This window comes from Corythoichthys intestinalis, chromosome 14, assembly GCF_030265065.1.
Source record: "Corythoichthys intestinalis isolate RoL2023-P3 chromosome 14, ASM3026506v1, whole genome shotgun sequence".
In the NCBI taxonomy this organism is placed as follows: domain Eukaryota; kingdom Metazoa; phylum Chordata; class Actinopteri; order Syngnathiformes; family Syngnathidae; genus Corythoichthys; species Corythoichthys intestinalis.
The window spans coordinates 22,391,605-22,409,842 of NC_080408.1; the positions used below are offsets into that span (position 1 = coordinate 22,391,605).

Sequence of the window (18,238 nt, forward strand, 5' to 3'; positions counted from 1 at the left end):
GTTAATTATGGCCTTAACACAAAAGCTTAGTGCGTCGTGTGAAGTAGTAATGTCTCATCAACAAAGAATACATACTCACCTCTGATTCACTCAATTAAAAATGTCAAAATGCAGTAACTCATTGGCTATGATTGACAGCAATAAAAGTCCAATCCATTTGAACCGGATGCGTTGGCACCGGATAAACAAATTTTCATTCAAGGCTTCGAACTTATTATTGATTGGACGTCTACTAGGGACAAATTATGAACGCAGCGGTGGTGGCGTTACCTGCGTGACCACGATGTTGCAATCGGAGGCTCGGCCCGTCTTGATGTAGTGATCCAGGATGTATTGCGGCACCTGGGTGGTCTTTCCGCAGCCGGTGGCGCCTCGAATGATCACCACAGGGTTTTTGTCCACAGCCGACATGATTTCTTCCTCAAACTGTTTGACGGGCAGCTGTTCACGATCGTTCAGCATCTACAAAAGCATGGGAGGCGCAGCTGAGTCAAGGCGTGTAGGGTATTTGATGGCACCAATTGACTTTTGTCATTAGCGTATTGACAAATACTAGCAGCTCTAAAAATGAGCTACTTTTCCATTGACAACACAGTAACATTGGCATATTACTACATGCCAAACTAAGGAAACATCAACAACCTTCCTTTTCACCACTTGAATTAATTCATTTTCTGTAACACTTATCCCCACGAGGGTCACGGGAGTGCTGGAGCCTATCCCAGCTAACTGCGGGCCGTGATTAAACCCTTGATCTCAAAACTGAGGCGGGCGTGCTAATCACATCTCCATCGTGTCGCCAAGCTGCCACAGATGCGTTTCAATATATTGGCCGGGGGGGGGGCAATATTCTTAAGAAGATTTTAAGACTTTTTAAAACTGTTTGAAATTACAGTACATTTTAAAGAATATTGCGATGTTTTTTTTTTTATTTAACGGTCAGGCAGAAATAAAATATTTTGCCTTCTCACAAGTACGCAAACGTTTTCCAAAATTTGCTACGACGCCGGAGGCTCGAGAAATTTAGTTTGAAAGGTGCCGAGTCAGAGTTTCCAGCAGTCGTGAGCATGAGCAGAGTTGCTGGCTTAATGATAACATGCTGTTCAGGGGATGGAGACACACACGTCACTGCCGATGAAACATTGATAAATGCGCTTTCTTGTAAATTTGGGAAAATGGTTCTCAAGCTCGCAATTCCGAAGCTAAATGATATCTCGATGTATGTTTGTGAGGAACTGTAGGTCACAACAAAAAACTATTTCGTTCTCGCCGAAACTAGTAAAGCTCTTTACAGGGCTATTACAATCTCTATTACTACTTAAAATAATCTAAGTGGCTGTTTTCTTGCGTAAGTAGGGGAGTCGATCGAGAGCTAGGCAAGTCAGCAGAGTCCTAGTTGAAGCGGCTCCAAGCAGTTTTAAACAACAACTTGCAGAGGTGGTGTGGAAAAAAAAAAGTGATAAAAAGGAACTGGTCGTGCAATAAAAGTTGAGCTATACCAAACGACTAATTTTCTCCTGATTAGTCAGAAGATTATTTTTACGATTAGTTGACTAATCAAAAAAAAAAAAAAAAAAAAAAATTAAGCAAATTTAGCAATGAAGTTTTTGCTGACACATTAATTCACAAAAACATTTTTGACCACTTAAATTCTTTATATAATAATAAATCAAATAAACAATGGGGTCAAATGCTGATAGCATTAACTAGTGCAAAAGAATGGAATGTAAATAGATTCAGAAAACTGACTTAGCCTTTCCAACATTATTACAAGCAATTCTTAAAACAATATCTGTCATTAATATTAAAGTATAATAGTATATATAATAGCATTATAATAATTATTCATTGCAAATCAGATTTTTCATGAAGGGGGGGTCATTTTAAATCCATTCTCAGTTTAGAATCTGAATTCTGAAGTACAGTACTGTGCAAAAGTTATAGGCAGGACACCTGCCTAAAACTTTTGCACAGTACTGTATGTGGGATTAACTCCAGAATCGTTATTTATATGACGAACACGACATGCTTTTATTTTGAAATGTTCACCGGAAGTACGTTCGCTAAACCACCAACGGTAAGCTTGACACTCGGCAAAAAAAGCACTTTTCATCATTGCATGTGGTGTCAGTAATAGATTTTTCCCCCTTTCTTTTTCCATTTTTTTGTTTGCAAATGCTGTTAACCAGCGATTAACCCTAACCCTAAGCATTTTTCATGGACGGGACACAAAATTAAAGCATTTTTCAAACCTTGAAAACACCACAGTAAAGTTCAAGCATTTTCAAGGACCCATACAAACCCTGAAAAACTTAAGCCTACACAACAACAATCAACATTTAAAAGGAAAAAAAAAATCAAATTACAGGACAACCATTAGTTCATCAATTTGTTCCAGTAATTGCTAAATTTTCCACCCTATCGCGTAACATTCCCTGGAAGTGGAGCCACACCAACAACACAGAGAAACCTGTAGCTATATCATTCTTAGAATACATTTCTGGCAAAAGACCAGCTTAGTCAAGATTCTCGCTGAATTTCATCATTTAGACAGCGCCTTTGTTCAGTTTTGCTAGCGTGAAATATCACGAGAAACAATGAGATCGGCACGGTCTAGCTTCCAGAAATATAATATGGGAACGGCTAAAAGGATTTAACATGCTAAATGGTGTTACGGATTTAGGACATTTTTACGCTAGTTAAGGCCTTATTTTAACAATAAGGATCTGCAAATTGTAGAAAAACCCCCATTTCAAAATCCAAAGTGTGGTGAGAGATGACTTTATAAGGCCCAGACACCTTTAGAAGGTCTTGATCGTTCTGCAGCCGATCCATCATCTCATCATGTAGGTCTTTACTGATCTGCTCAGGGGTGCACTGCAACAAAAATAGTGGAGTACATCAGTGACAAAGGCTTGGAACTTTCAACTCCATGTTGGGAAGGATATTAAATAAACGTCACTCACAAAAGCCAAGGGCCCTTCGTCGATGTTGCTGCTGGTCCAGGGGTTCCAGTTGACCTGCGGGGGCGACCACGGCACAACCCCTGCGCTGCTCTGCCGCTGGGATGGCTCAAATGAAGCCATCTTGGTTGGAACCAAAGACACCGTCTCGCCGGGATTCGTAGGCTGGACGGAAAGTAGGTGTTAAGTGCACAAAGAGGACACCCCATTTAGTGCTGGTGGGTCATTTGGCGACTCACGGGCGGGGCTATCTGAACTCCCAGCTCCTCCACAACCTCAGCCAGCTGCTGCTGAAGGTCTGGAGACACCTGCACGTCAAAGACTTCGAGCTGGAGGCGAAAGGGGAAGACGTGAGACATGCTGGAGGTCACTTTGGACGAGATCTAATTCAAAAAGGCGTACAGTTTCTCCTTCCTTCTTTTTGGTGACCCCCGAATAAGGTTCGATGACACCCAGATGGAAGAGTTGGCGCACCAGAGATAATGCACACGATTGCGCCGCCACCTTCTTGTTGGAGCCATGCTCTCGCGCCGTCACGGCTGCAGAGAGCATCCATACACATTACTGTTATGACTGACCCCCCAGAAAATGGCTATCTTGGGAACACCTCAGGAGCGGTTAGACCAGATTTTGTTATTTACTTAGTATGTACTGTCTGCCGTTGACAGCAATAGACTTGGGAATCTTGGAAAGGGAGCGACAAATGCTTTGTATTTTTAAATACAGAATGTGTAGCTGGCGGCCATCTTTGGTAGGGCAACCAGCAGTTGTAAAAATCTCGAGTACAAATTGCGCAGGATCGACACTTTATTTCTTAGTACTCCCCGATACCGACGATACCAAGTGACTAATTGTAATAAATTACGTTTAAATATTTTAACATAATAAATGTATAATGTGATGAATTGAGGGATTGTGGTTGTGATTTTCTGGACTTTTTTGCCGTCACTAGACATTTCCTCTTCGTTCTGCAAAGTTTCACTAAATATTAATAAATAGCACAAATGGAGAACAACAGGCTAAATAGGCATTCGTTGATGTTACATATTACCAGTTTTTTTTTTTTTTTTTTTTGATAACTATAGCCCATATAGTATATAGCCTATAGCAGGGGTGACTGTTACGTCAATCGCAAAGCTAGTGTGAGCAGCTTGCGGCATACCCGCCCCACCACCCCAAAAATGCACAGTCAATTATGTTGTGTGAGCAACATAGCCTCATATGTTGAACCCTTGATCTCAGAACTGTGAGGGGTCGTGCCAACTATATCTCAACCTCTACAACATCAACATCTAAACCCCCACCACCACCCCAACCCGCTGTTAAGGTAGATTGCGGGAGGTTGTCTCCTTGAAAAGTACATCTTGGAGCTAAAAACAATGAGTGGCTTATATTACATAGCATGGATGCTCACTATTTTTTGCTCAAATATCTACTTTTGAATAAAACTCATTTCTTGACAGGTTAGGAAACTCAGCCCCAATGTACAACCACTAGCAAAAAGTATGGAATCAACAGTCTAGGACGAACACTCAGACGTTTTATTGTGTAGAACAAACTCAGATATAATGCTTGAAAAAAAATAATGAATTACTTCAAAAGTGCAACTCCTTGGCATTCAGAAACACTAAAAGAAATTAATAAAAAACATTGTGGTGGTCAGTAAATGTTACTTTTATAGAGCAAGTGCAGGGAAATATAGAGTCACTCCATTCTGAAGAAAAAATACGGAATCAGTCCATTTTGTGTAGAAAATACAGACACACCCAGTCAATTTCCTTTCCTTCATTGGGCCCCTGCCTCAGATTAGATCTGCTCGTTAGTCAGCAGTTAAAAACAGTGCAGTAATCAGACCTTGGAGGGCTGCTGGACCAAGTGGATTCACAAAAATCATAGCTCCAACAAGAGAGATGTCTCTTGAGACCAAGGAGAGGATTATCAAACTTCTTGAAGAAAGCATCGTTACACGTATGGTTGCCAAAGATGTGGGCTGTTCACAGTCAGATGTATCAAAAATCTGTACTAACAGCATGGCAAGGTTGTTACAGAGGAAGACATCCAAACATCATGACAAACAACTGAAGGCCATATATCTTGAAAAAAAGAGGATGTACAACAAGAAAAAATGAAGAAATGGGAGGAAGCTGGAGTCAAGGTATGTGACAACTGTGCAAAATCGCTTAAAGGAAATGGGATTTTCATACAGGAAAACTAAAAGGAAACCATTATTGACACAAACAGAAAAGAACAAGACTGCAATGGACTAAGGAGAGGCATTCGTGGACTGTGAATGACTGGATGAAGGTTATTTTCAGTGATGAGTCAAGAATCTGCATTCAAAGGAAGTGGATACTGCTCCACACAAAGCACCGGATTCAAATTCTCTTTAAAATCGCCACATGTGCGAATTCCGCCATTCTTTTTCGGAACCAGCTCAATTGGTGCCGCCCATTCGCTGGTGGTGACTGGTTCCAAAACACCCCTTTTGACCAACGCATCCAGGTCACCCTCGACTTTGTCACGAATTGCATACAGCACTGTCCTAGCCTTCATAAACACAGGTTTGCTTCCTGATTTAATGTGCTAATTTCACTATAATGTCCTTCATGCTGCCCAATTCCTCACGAAAAACCTCTTCATTCTTTTCCAGGATGACTTGTAGTTGTGAAGAATAGCCTGACAGCTGCTGAACGCTGGAACTTTTGTTTGGTGCCGTTCCAGTGAGATTTAAAAGGATTACTGCCTGAAGAAAACATCAAACATCAAAATTCCCGCAGCCGCATGTCAGACAAACGCACTGGGGAGATGGCTGTGGTTAAATCTTCAATAAATTGACAAGTTTACATTGACATTTTAGACAGCTTTCTTATCCCTTCAATTGAAAATATGTTTGTCATTTTCCAAGATGACAATGCACTATGCCGCAGAGCTAAAACTGTTACAGCATTCCTTGGAAAAAAGACTCATCCAGTCAATGTCATCGCCTGCAAATAGCCCAGATTTCAACCCTTTTGATAACCTGTGGTGGAAATTGAGAAAAAAAAAAAAAAAAAAAAAAAAAAAAAGGTCCACAGCAAGGCTTCCAACCTGCAAGGGTGATCTGGCAACTGCAATCGAAGAGAGTTGGCACCAAATCGATGAAGAATACTCATCAAGTCCATGCTTCAGAGACTGCCAAGTGTCATAAAAGCCAGAGGTGGTGCTACTAAATACAAGAGATGTGTTTTGTCATTTCTTTGTTTCTCATGATTCCATATTTTTTTCCTCAGAATGGAGTGATTCCATATATATATATTTCACATTAACATTTACTGACCACCACAATGTTTTTTATTAATTTCTTTTAGTGTTTCTGAATGCTAACGTAGCACATCTGCGTTACTATTTGATATATAGTGTGTGCGCGCGAGTGTTGTCGGGGCATTTAAAAAGTTAACAAATGCCATAGAAGTCACGTCACCTCATTACTGCACAACACCAGCATTTGACGATCGACTATCATAAACAGGACAAGTTTGGAGTACAGCGTCCTTAATTTGCCACTCATTGTTCATCATGTAACTGTGAGTTAGCTCTATGTGTCAAACCGAGGCTATTAGTAGCAGCGAAGTCAGCAACAATAGATTAGCGGGCATCGCCGTACATATCCGTAGAGACAGTCTTTGTTAAATATGTACGAGTGGGGATAGCGTATCAGATAACCCAAAATACTGCCACACAATGGATCTGTACGATGCTGAAGCCGGCAAGCCGCCTCCATAAGCTTCTGTTTCCTCACGAGCAATGATCCTCGTGCGCCACGGCTCCCGCTCTTCAGACGGTTTGGGGGGAGGGGAGGGGGTACTAGTGGGGAGGAGCCTTTTCATAGCTTTTTTTATACAAGGCAAAGATGCGCCGGGCATTATAGCGAGAGAGATCACAAAAAAAGGTTTTGAAAATAAATTTTGGGAGCCTTCTTAATGTTTGTGCGTATTGAATCAAAGAGTGTGTATCGAACGGTTCAATATAAAACCGAGAATTGTCGCATCCTTATCAAGAATCAAACCCAAAACGTCTGGGTTGGCGAACGACTACCGCTGAGCAACGCCACCCCATGTGACTCATGACTTGATCGAATTGGGGACATCCCTACTATAAATTGTTTGATTTTTGAAAAACTGACAGCCGAGGATTCCCAACAGAGCCCAAGAAAGTGTGAGGCGGTGCTTACGGCGTCCCAGTTTTTTGACGAACAGCTGCATCTCGGCAAAGAAGCTCCTGCAAGCAAACGTGCGTCAAGTCTGACGTCGTCGCGCCGACGGGAAGTCAGTCGACTCACCTGACACGCATTGACGTTTATGTCGTGTTTTTCTGCCGGACTTGAGCTTTTAAGAGGCGCGGCCTGCCTGGCTTGGGCGTGGCCTGCGGGCACAGCGTCATCAGAACTCTCCAGTAGATTTCAAAAATGCCACCAGAACGCTTTAGTGCTTCCAAAGCCGTTCTCGTGTTTTCCCTCAAAGTTCTGATGACGCCGGGCCGCTCCGCTCCGTGACCTCACGGACGTCCGGCAGAAAAACACGCACGGGTCAAAGGTCAGCAGAAGCGGACGGGCGGCATCACAAGGATTGCAGGTCAGAATCGGGGCCGGTCCGCAGCGGCTCAAAGTTGCTATGAAATGCTACGACAAAGAGAATAGCGACTAAAAAAGGTTAATACTAAAAGTAGATTCTAATTAGTCAATGATGGTGATAAGACATCCAATCATGTGGTTCTTTACTCATTTCCTCCCAAAAACGTATAAATACGTTCTATTTTTAATTGTTTCAGTGTCCCAAAGACGTATTTATACGTCTTTTACTTTTTTTTTTTTCCAAAAGAGACATGTCGAGGTTCTGATGCAATTTAGCTCCAAAGCACACTGCTGAAAATCCATTTTAAAGCAATAAAACTGGCCACTGGAGAGCAGTAGCGTATTTGGTAAGACCCGCAACCCGATTCAACGGAACGAACGGCCGGGGCACCGGTGGGAGGACGCCCGGGATGCCAGGCGCTGGACGACAGAGCAAAACGACCAGGACCACCAGTGCTGCCGTGCTCGGCCGCTCACGTCCCCCACTACCCTCCAGTGTCTCGCGACTCAACGCAACCCGATTTAACGGAACGAACGGTCGGGCCACACGACCGGGGAGCCGGTGAAGACGACTGAACGGACGTCCAGGAGGACGTCCGATGCCAGGCGTTGGACGACCGAGCAGAACGATCGGGATCACCAGTGTAGCGGATAGAGCTGGAAATCTTTGAGCACCTAACGATTCGATTACGATTCAGAGGCTCCGATTCGATTATCAAACGATTATTGATTTTAAAAAAACTTTTTTTAATGTTTTGTACATTAGTTCCAAAATTGTTCAAAAATACTCTAAGGCTAAACCAAACTACTATTTCAGTATCAAGTTAACATATAACAGTAAACAAATATACAAAAATAACAGTAAATAAAAAACTCCAGTCCCCATTCTGTATCAGCAGCTTTGAACTACATTCAATTAATTTAATGTTGTGAATCAACCGTTACAGTTGTTAAAATTGCTCCCGTTATTCCATAATTTCCCTTTTGTCTACTTTCGACCTGTGAAAGTTTTAAAACTATTTAAAAAATATATTCAAGTCAATATTTTACCGATTTAGGAGTATTTTAAATAAAAAGTTAACTAGGTTCACTTGGAAGGTTCGCTACAACAGCCTTGCAGGGAAGTGTACTGCTTTAAGATAGCGGCCGTTTACTAACGCCCGCATCTAGCTCTTTGTAGATGTGCTGCTAACGCTACCGAATCTATAATGCATCTAGTCCTATATAAATGATATCTACCATAACATTATGTGGATGTACTTTGTAGCAGTTTTTCGGCAGCGTCCGGTATGTTGTTGTGTTTTTTTATCTCGTGGCATGAGTTGAGCTAGAGCCTTGAGTTGAGCATTGGCATTACCCGAGGGGCCGGGTAATGAGATGTATGATGTTTAGCTACTCTCGCTCCGTTCCTCCATGCGTCCCAAAGGCCGCGCGGCGCGCTAGTGTGTTGTACTTCCACTTTACTTGGCATATTTCAATAACCGGAATTTGGATGTTTGTGAATCGTCCTCGAATCTTCCACGGCCGAATCGCGAATAATCTAAGAATCGGAAATTTTGCACACCTCTAGTAGCTGATGATGTTTTTGAGTCTGTGCTGCTCGTTGAGTAGAGTTTGCTTTGCAGTGTTCGGCCGCTTATCTCTCTCATGACTCTAGTGTCTCGCGACTCAGCTGTAAAAGCGCACACCACCGTCATCTCTCAGTTCAATAGTTTAGTTATGTGTAAATAAATTGTTACTTTGCTATCAAAAGCTCTATTTGGCTTGTTGTTTAGATTATTTTGTAGAAGGAAAACATTCAGATGTTTGGGATGATGTGACAAAAGCAAAAAATAGCTGTGATAAAGTCAAAGTTATCTTTGAAATGTATGCTTTTACAACAAGCTCAAATTCTCTGTTTTCTCATCAGAAATTGGAAAATTGCTCAAACTAAGCTATTTTCTAAAGAATGGAAAAAGCTATGAACTAACTTTTTTTTCCTGCTGAAAGATGAGTATAATCTTTCTTTTGATGGGTTTCATGTTTATATAGTATTAAAACAGAATTTTCTGTGGGACTTGCAAAATCAGTCGAAATCCAGTAAAAGGGCCGGTAGCGAAGGGGGTTGCGCCGGTGAAAATGGCTGGGAGTGAATGAGTTATGAAAAAAAGTTATTTGTTATAAGACATCCAATCCATTTGAAGTGGGAGGGTTGGCAGCGAATTAACGCTCGTTCAAACGCTGCCAACCGTCCCACTTCAAAGAGATTGGATGTCTATCACCGTCAATGGCAGCTATGATTTAAAAAAAAAAAAAAAAAAAAAAAAAAAACAATTGCGCTTACTATCCTACTGTATTTTTATGCTGGCTGTGATGGTGGTACTCAGAAAGTGTACTAGCTAGCGCAGCACTAAAAATTAGCTCTGGTTGTGTTGTCATAACCAGAAATGTTGAGGTGTTTGCTGATGCTTTGTTTTGGATGGAATAACTAAAAAATGGTAAAACACAGCTAGTTTTGAGTGCCAAATTCATTGTCTGTACTGTATATAAAATACATTAGCACAGTAAGTTTCATTTTTTTGATATGATCACCATTTCGTAGGACCTTGAGGAGATACAGTGCTGCGCTTCAAAAGAATTTGGGTACGGACCGGACCCTAGGATATTTTCAGAGATTGGATGCCGCCCGTCCGTCTGGACTGCGCGCTGCAAAGTTCCGCTGCAGACCTGTTGTGGTCCGGCCCAACTTGGCTGTATTTATACTCGGCGCTGGTCTTCTCCTTCTGGAAGAACTGGTTCAGACGGGCCTTGGCGTTCTCAAGGGTCCAATTCCCATGGAGATTAGCGTTAAGGTCCACCTCTTCCGACTCCAGAGTCTACGGGTCAAGCAGAACCGGAGCGGGTGAGTGGGCTCACTTGCACGGCTGTCTGGGTGGAGCGCGTGAGCGCTGACCTACCGCCTCAGCTTCTTGTTCATCCCGTCTGGCGTAGTACTCTTTTAGATTAGCGCCTCGCTCCCAGTTGGCTCCTCCTTCAACAGCGCCGCCTCCGACACCACCACCACCACCGGAGTAACCCAGCCTGGTTATCCCTGGAACATCACAAGAGGCCTCTTCTGCAAGAAAAAAAATAAGTTAAAACCACCAATGTTTGTTCTGCTAGCTACTTTCCAAGAATATTTACTTGGACAGGCCTCACAACCAATACATCCTATTCATCAACAACTAGGGGAGAACAGGGTTGGTTGTCACAATTTGTACTCTTTCACGAATACACTTGAGAAGTACTTTATAAGCTCAATATCTTGGGTTGGAATTAGGGCTGGGCGATATGCCCTTAAGTACGTATTAAGTCTGAACGACATATCGTTTAAACATCGCCATCGCGATGTGCTCATGCGCGATAGTCCCATCGCAAGGACGTGCGACAGTTTGTTTTCCAATCCACAAACCTTTGTTCTGCTTCATTCGCTCGCACAGCCTCTCTCACCCCCTTTCCCAGCTCTCAGTCACTGTGGCACTTGCTTATTAAAGTTCACGATGGCTTTGATCTGGTCAAAGAAGCCGGGCAGCAATCTGTCAATCATCCTTTAACTTGTTAAACAGTTTCTGCAAGGAAGCGCGGGCTGGAAATGAATGTGTGTGTCTGGGGGGGGAGAATGTGGAGACGTAAAAAAAAAAAAAAAAAAAAAATGCCAGAAGTGATTATGAGTTTGTAATTTCTACACGTCACTCCAAGAGTCACAGTGAGGTAAACAGAAGTATTTAATAAAGCCAAGCATTTTTCTACTGCAGTACTTCATTCTTGTTTAAAAATGATTCAGTGGGACAGTTATGTTTAAAACTGATCATAATTATTACATTTGAAGTGCTTAACAAGCATTTATTAAAATATATATATTAAGGCTGTCAAAATTATCGCGTTAACGGGCGGTAATTAATTTTTTAAATGAATGACGTTAAAATATTTGACGCAATTAACGCACATGAGCGCTCGGATTAAAATGACAGAAGTTTAATGTCCGATTGTTACTTGTTTTTTGTTATTTGGCGCCCTCTGCTGGCGCTTGGGTCCAAAGGATTTTATGGGTTTGGGGAGAGCATGGTGTCATGACATCAACAATGGCGAGCTACTAGTTTATTTTTTGATTGAAAATTTAACAAATTTTAATAAAACGAAAATATTAAGAGGGGTTTTAATATAAAATTTCTATAACTTGTACTAACATTTATCTTTTAACTAGGGCTGTCAAACGATTAAAATTTTTAATCGAGTTAATTACAGCTTAAAAATGAATTAATCGTAATTAATCGCAATTAATCGCAATTCAAACCATCTATAAAATATGCCATATTTTTCTGTAAATTATTGTTGGAATGGAAAGATAAGACAAGATGGATATATACATTCAACATACGGTACATAAGGACTGTATTTGTTTATTATAACAATAAATCAACAAGATGGCATTAACATTATTAACATTCTGTTAAAGTGATCCATGGATAGAAAGACCTGTAGTTCTTAAAAGATGAATATTAGTACAAGTTATAGAAATGTTATATTAAAACGCCTCTTAATGTTTTCGTTTTAATAAAATTTGTAAAATTTTCAATCAAAAAATAAACTAGTAGCCCTATTCTGTCCTTAAATGTGTGTGAGTACACAAATTGACAGACAGCGAAAATAAGTTCCAAAAAAAATCAGACGGTGTGGCAAAGTTGCATGAGCTTTACTGATGTCATCTCTTTTTGACAGGAGCACGTTTCTTGTATTTTTGTAAAACTGAAAATAACATGTGTCAATAACTTGCATAAATCACAAAATAACATAAAATGTACACACACGTGTCCATTTGAGCAGTAGCACTAGCCAATTAGCTCACAAGCATCTAACAATGTAACTGCATTTCACCATATATGTGAACAAATTCAAATACACATCATCAATAACTATCTAATGCTCATGAATATAAACAAAGGAGGAATATAACTCACAAGCGATGCATGTATTAGACACAAACAGTGTGATGGGGCTATGAGAACTGCCACTGAATACTGGATGCGGACGTTAGCTGGTCTGAATAGCACTGTCTATTAGTGTGAGTTCGCTTCGACATATAATCACGTCAGAAAAGCGCGCCGAAACCCAAATAATCAACTGCACTGAATCGCCAGCAGAGGGCGACATTACGCCAGATAACATATGCAAGTCACACCCAAGCGCCAGCAGAGGGCGGAAAAACTCCATAAAACACAATTAACAAGTTGGCCTTTCACTGTACTGACATTTAAATTTGTCTGAGCGGGCCTAGTGCGTTAATTGCGTCAAATATTTTAACGTGATTAATTTAAAAAATTAATTAACGCCCGTTAACGCGATAATTTTGACAGCCCTACTTTTAACACAATTGTGTAACTAATGTTCACAACATTAAAAGCGGGGGGGGGGTGGGGGGGATAACAATGGCGTCCTACTGGTTAAAATAATATTACAAATTTTCTTAGAACGAAAAATTTGAGAGGTTTTGATCCCAAATTATTATAACTCGTACTAACATTGATCTTTTACATGTCTTTCTATCCGCGGTACCCTTTAAAGCAATAAAGTGTGACAACCAACCGCTCTGAGTCTTCTGACCCATTTCATTCACAGAATCTCATTTGGATTTTTAGGCTCATCTCGTTACCATTTTCAGCCTTGACGACTAGGTGAGGAGGCAGAGGACCGCTGGACGGCAGATTTCCAAATGCGGGCTGGGCAGGTCCGTCAGGCTGGTCTCCGCTCGCCGGACCCGCATACTGGGTTGTGCCCACCTGCTCAAAGAAAACACGCGTCTACATGCGGTTTACGCAAGTGCTACAAGATGCGTAGTCACATGACTCACGCCCACGGAGGGAACCTCTGCGGCGTTCATTTGACCCGCTCGGACAAGGAAGTTAACAAAGTCACGAGCGGCGTTGGCCTGCGCGTCCTTCTTGTTGGTGGAATTGCCCATCCCCGTGTAGTTGAAGCCGTCCACTCGCACCTTTCACAGAAAAAAATTGTTTTCAGATTTCTTTCCAGTTTTTTTCTCACCACCTACTTTTAATGAAGACAATAAAAACAAAAGACCGAAAGCTAGAAACACTTCCACTGGCTGCCAATGACGACGCTGTACGTTCAATTCATTTGGATTGAGAGGGGCGAATGGGCATTTAATTTTCAATATTTGCTTTTGTCCCCCCCCTCCCCACCCACCCTATTTACACCACATATAGGTCAAGTTTATTCAAGTTAATGCATGTGGCCTACATACAGTACATCACCCAAAATGTGATGTCCAGGTATGTGGACACAATAATTACCAAAAACAGTTTTCTTTTAAAGGGTGGGGGAAAAAAAGTTAATGAGAAAACTCCCCCTCCTCCCAATTTGTGCTGTTAGCCATCATATATAAAGTAAAAACTTCACAAAGAAACTTGTGGAATAATTCATCCAATAATGGGTTGCAAGATTCCATTTTTGGCAAACAACAACAATCTCAATTACTTTTTTTTAAATACCTGCAATTACAAACAAATTCATTCATCAAATTAATTTATCAATCAGGCCAAGGTTCAAATTTCAAAGACCAACACACCTCGCACATGAACCTGTTTTTGTTGCCTGCGGCGCGGATATCATAGTTGGGGGTCAACTTTTTTTTCCCGCACCAGGCATACAGGAAATTCTTGATGTCCGCCATGGCGAGAACGGGACGAACGTCCTCTCTCCTCCTGTCAACGCTGTTCAAGAAAAAAAAACAGAGCACCACTTCAATTCCAGGCATTATGAGTTGTCATTTTTTTTGTCAGTGACTCCCTTCTAAAAGTTAATAGTCTTAAATGTGTGTATGTGTGTAAGGGGGTGTGTGGGGGGTACTCCTTTATAACCATGAACCTAGTGTATAAATCGCGTCGTAAAATAAAACATAAAAAAATTAATCCCATGATGCCCAAATTCACATGTAACTAACTGCCATTCAATCAGTGCCCAAATATTCTTCTGCTGTGGATTGAGATGAGTTTTACTTGTAGATTTTTAATCAATTTGAAGTGGGAGGCTGACAGTGAATGAATAAAATACTCAATAAAAAAAATTATTTGAAAAATACAGCAAAAAATAAGCAAATTCTACTTCAAAATCAAGATTTGTAAAGAAAAATAGAAAATTTAGTTTAAAAATTACTAAAATGTGATTAATAAAAAGCAAAATGGATAAATGTATCTTCGCATATTAGGCTCGAGCGTTTACGTCACAGCAGCACGGGATCATGCGAGATTTGCGACAACGCAACCATTGCGGAAGCATCACGGGACATTTAAACTTAGCGGCAACCAAAGATGGAAAAAAGTAAGGAATACTTGCCAGTTCGATACAGAGACAAACTTGTTACCACGGCGAAGGACAGATATGTGAGCAATTTTAAGGATGTGAACAATGTTGACCCTCACGAGCAAGCCGAACACAAATGGAATAAAGATGTCGACAAGCTTCCACCACTACGCGAAATGGACATCATGCTGTATTTAGTGTTTGGTATATGTTACTACACTCATCAGCAATTCCGAAACTACAAATCGCTACAAAGCTACGAACAGTTTTGCTGCGGATGGGTGCAGGATCTTCACTTTATGACCATAGCAAACGGCAACACATCTTTCTAGCAAAGGTAGGCAATGTGTGTTTACATTAGTCTGTGACCACGGATGTACAAATCTTTTGCTGCATAAAATGTAGCCTGTGTACAAATTCTTTGCCACTCTCTCACGTCAAAATATTACAGCTTTTTCATTTAGCAACGACATGAATTATGTCTTATGAAGACAATGCATACGTATGCATGCTAGTTGTTTAGCTTTAGCAATAGCTAACAACAGGCCGACTTAGGGCGTAAAGTTACTGAAATTTGCGTAAACAAACGAAATTAACTTACCGGAGTGGAAGTGCATAGAGCAAACTCAGTGTGTAACTGGAGAATCAAACGTTATGCCCTTCCTTCTGATCGAGGCCACCCATGCCATTCTTCGACGTTTGGTAAGTTCAGATATGAGCTTTCCCTCGCCTTTTCTCCATGTAGGGATCCGGAAGAAACTCAATGGTGTTCTGTCGAGCTGTACATTCTCCTTTCTATTCGATCGGTTGTTGCAATTCTTTACCGCACAATAATTTCCAACCATTTTTAAAGAGCGACCTGTGTTGAAATGCCTCATTGCTTATGTTTCTCGCTTCCACAATGGCGATAGCGGCGGAAACCTCGCGAGTGCCACGTCATACGCTCGAGCCTAATTGTATATAAAAAAAAAAAAACTAATTTTAAAAAATGTTTTATTTTAAAAATAACGTTTTACTCGATTTTATCGTCTTTCCAAATTTGATTATATGTGTGTATATTCATGTAAATATGCATTTCGATGTATACTTGGTAAATGTAAATTCAGGCAGATGGCGGAGGTCGTTCGAATGAACGCTAGCATTCCAGGTTGTTGTTAAGGCTAGTGTATAATTATAATAAAGGTCCCTCTTTACTAGATTGCATTTTAACTTCTTGGCTTTCTGCTCTTTTTGAGGAAATGTGACACAAATAGTCACGCTATCACTAAATGATATTTTACACGCGATTCCACCCAAAACGATAGCGTTAGTTCCAATGAATGAGCGGAAGAAGCTAACGTTAGCCTTTGTAGCATGTAGCCTCGTGCTGCCTTTTCACGTCACCTTCCCTACGTAACCGATTGCGGCAAGCTTCAACTCACTTCCAAAGCGTTCGTGACTCGGGATTTGTGTTCTTCCACCGACTAAAAAAAAGTATCGATAAATGCTATTTGTTAGTTAGTGATAAAGAGTTGTGACTTGCGCCCCGTCCAAAGATGCTGCTCGTCCGATGGCGTTTGCTACTTTGCTGGGTGTGCTATTTTTTCTTCGTTGAGTTGAAGGCGGCCTTTTCCAACTACCGCCACCTAGTGTTTCATCCTATACTAACCAATTTGGGCACAAAAATGTATCCAGCAGCGCCGAGAACGAACAGTGGTATTTGGTATGTCACTGTGGCAAAATTGAATTTTGCCATGTGGCATTTTTTTTGCCATTTGGAAAAATTAATTTTGGCATTTTTTGTATGTGGCAAAAAATTGGGCTATATGGTATTTTTGCAGGCCATGCTCGCCCATGCCATTGACGGCTATGCATGTCCAAATTTTCCATTCATATTAAATGGCAGAAAAACATGTGTGGCTGTGATTTTTGGCCATACACTTACCATTACAACGCATTGACATTCAACTGGCAACCAAGTCAGGCTATGCCATTGACGGCTATGCACTTCCAAATTTTCCTTTCATTTTAAATGGCAGAAAGCCTTGTGGCTGTGATTTTTGACCATACACTTACCACTACAGCACATTGACATTCTACTGGCACCCAAGTCAGGCTATGCCATTGACGGCTATGCTCATCCAAATTTTCCATTCGTATTAAATCGCAGAAAAAACATGTGTGGCAGTGATTTTTGGCCATACACTTACCATTACAGCACATTGACATTCAACTGGCAACCAAGTCAGGCTATGCCATTGACGGCTATGCACGTCCAAATTTTCCATTCATTTTAAATGGCAGAAAGCCGTGTGGCTGTGATGTTTGACCATACACTTACCATTATAGCACATTGGCATTCAACTGGCAACCAAGTCAGGCTATGCCATTGACGGCTATCCACGTCCAAATTTTCCAATAATTTTAAATGGCAGAAAAACATGTGTGGCTGTGATTTTTGACCATATACTTACCACTACAGCACATTGACATTCTACTGGCACCCAAGTCAGGCTATGCCATTGACGGCTATGCACGTCCAACTTTTCCATTCATTTTAAATGGCAAAAAAACAGGTGGCTGTGATTTTTGACCATACACTTATGAACCAAATGGACCAAGAAAACACACACAAAAAAATATTTATTTTCACTATTAATTATTTCAACCATTATAATTATACATAAATATATACATAAAACATACCTATATAGTGTGTGTGTATATACATATATATATATATATATATATATATAATATTTTATATTACCACGACTTAAAACACACAAGTGAGACACATCAACAGCCTTCCTACTCTTCTAACGGATTTAACGCTATTCTGCAAGCCCCTCCTTCCTAAATCATTGGCTACCGTTGATGGCGATAAACGTCCAATCCACTTTGACTGGAATTTTTCCTTTCATAAATTATCAAAAATAAATAAATGAATACAATATTAACTGCTTTTTCTTTACGTTTTCAATTTATAAAATATTAAAAATGAATGAGAAAACGTTTAACTGTTTATTTTTTGATGAGACAATACAGTACTGACTGATAAACTCAGTGTGTGCCATTGACTGTGTTAGAAGTCCAATCTATTTGAAGTGGGAGGGTAGCTGCGAATCAATAGATTGGACGTGTACTAGTAATAGATGAACTCATCACTGCAGCAGCACCCTATGATGCTCTGAAGGAAGTATAGCGCAGCTTTCACAGGTCTCACCTGCTCACCTGTCTTCTCCTCCTCTTCCTCACTTGGTCTCCACGGCGATGAGAAAGATAATACCAGGGATGGACACCTGAAACCTTAAGCTGAATGTTTAATGTTCTCAAAAGCCAACGCCACCAG

At 40.8% G+C, this 18,238-nt stretch overlaps 1 protein-coding gene across 2 annotated transcripts in view; it reads right to left on the reverse strand.

Moving 5' to 3' along the window:
* dhx9 (DEAH (Asp-Glu-Ala-His) box helicase 9) overlaps positions 1-16,497 on the reverse strand; it is a 37,691-nt gene extending 21,194 nt beyond the window's left edge. The window contains exons 1-12 of one of the 2 annotated variants that reach the window (XM_057856965.1): positions 16,329-16,497; positions 14,174-14,318; positions 13,439-13,579; positions 13,241-13,367; positions 10,509-10,666; positions 10,279-10,427; positions 7,174-7,220; positions 3,366-3,502; positions 3,203-3,292; positions 2,967-3,128; positions 2,800-2,877; positions 271-462 (exon numbers count right to left, since the gene is read on the reverse strand). In XM_057856965.1, the coding sequence (XP_057712948.1) occupies positions 271-462; positions 2,800-2,877; positions 2,967-3,128; positions 3,203-3,292; positions 3,366-3,502; positions 7,174-7,220; positions 10,279-10,427; positions 10,509-10,666; positions 13,241-13,367; positions 13,439-13,579; positions 14,174-14,278 (1,386 nt within the window). In that variant the 5' untranslated portion in view covers positions 14,279-14,318; positions 16,329-16,497. Of the gene's footprint in view, positions 1-270; positions 463-2,799; positions 2,878-2,966; positions 3,129-3,202; positions 3,293-3,365; positions 3,503-7,173; positions 7,221-7,281; positions 7,365-10,278; positions 10,428-10,508; positions 10,667-13,240; positions 13,368-13,438; positions 13,580-14,173; positions 14,319-16,328 lie in introns of those variants that run through there. The other variant, XM_057856966.1, reaches the window with a different exon arrangement.
* Between the last annotated feature and the right edge of the window lie 1,741 nt (positions 16,498-18,238).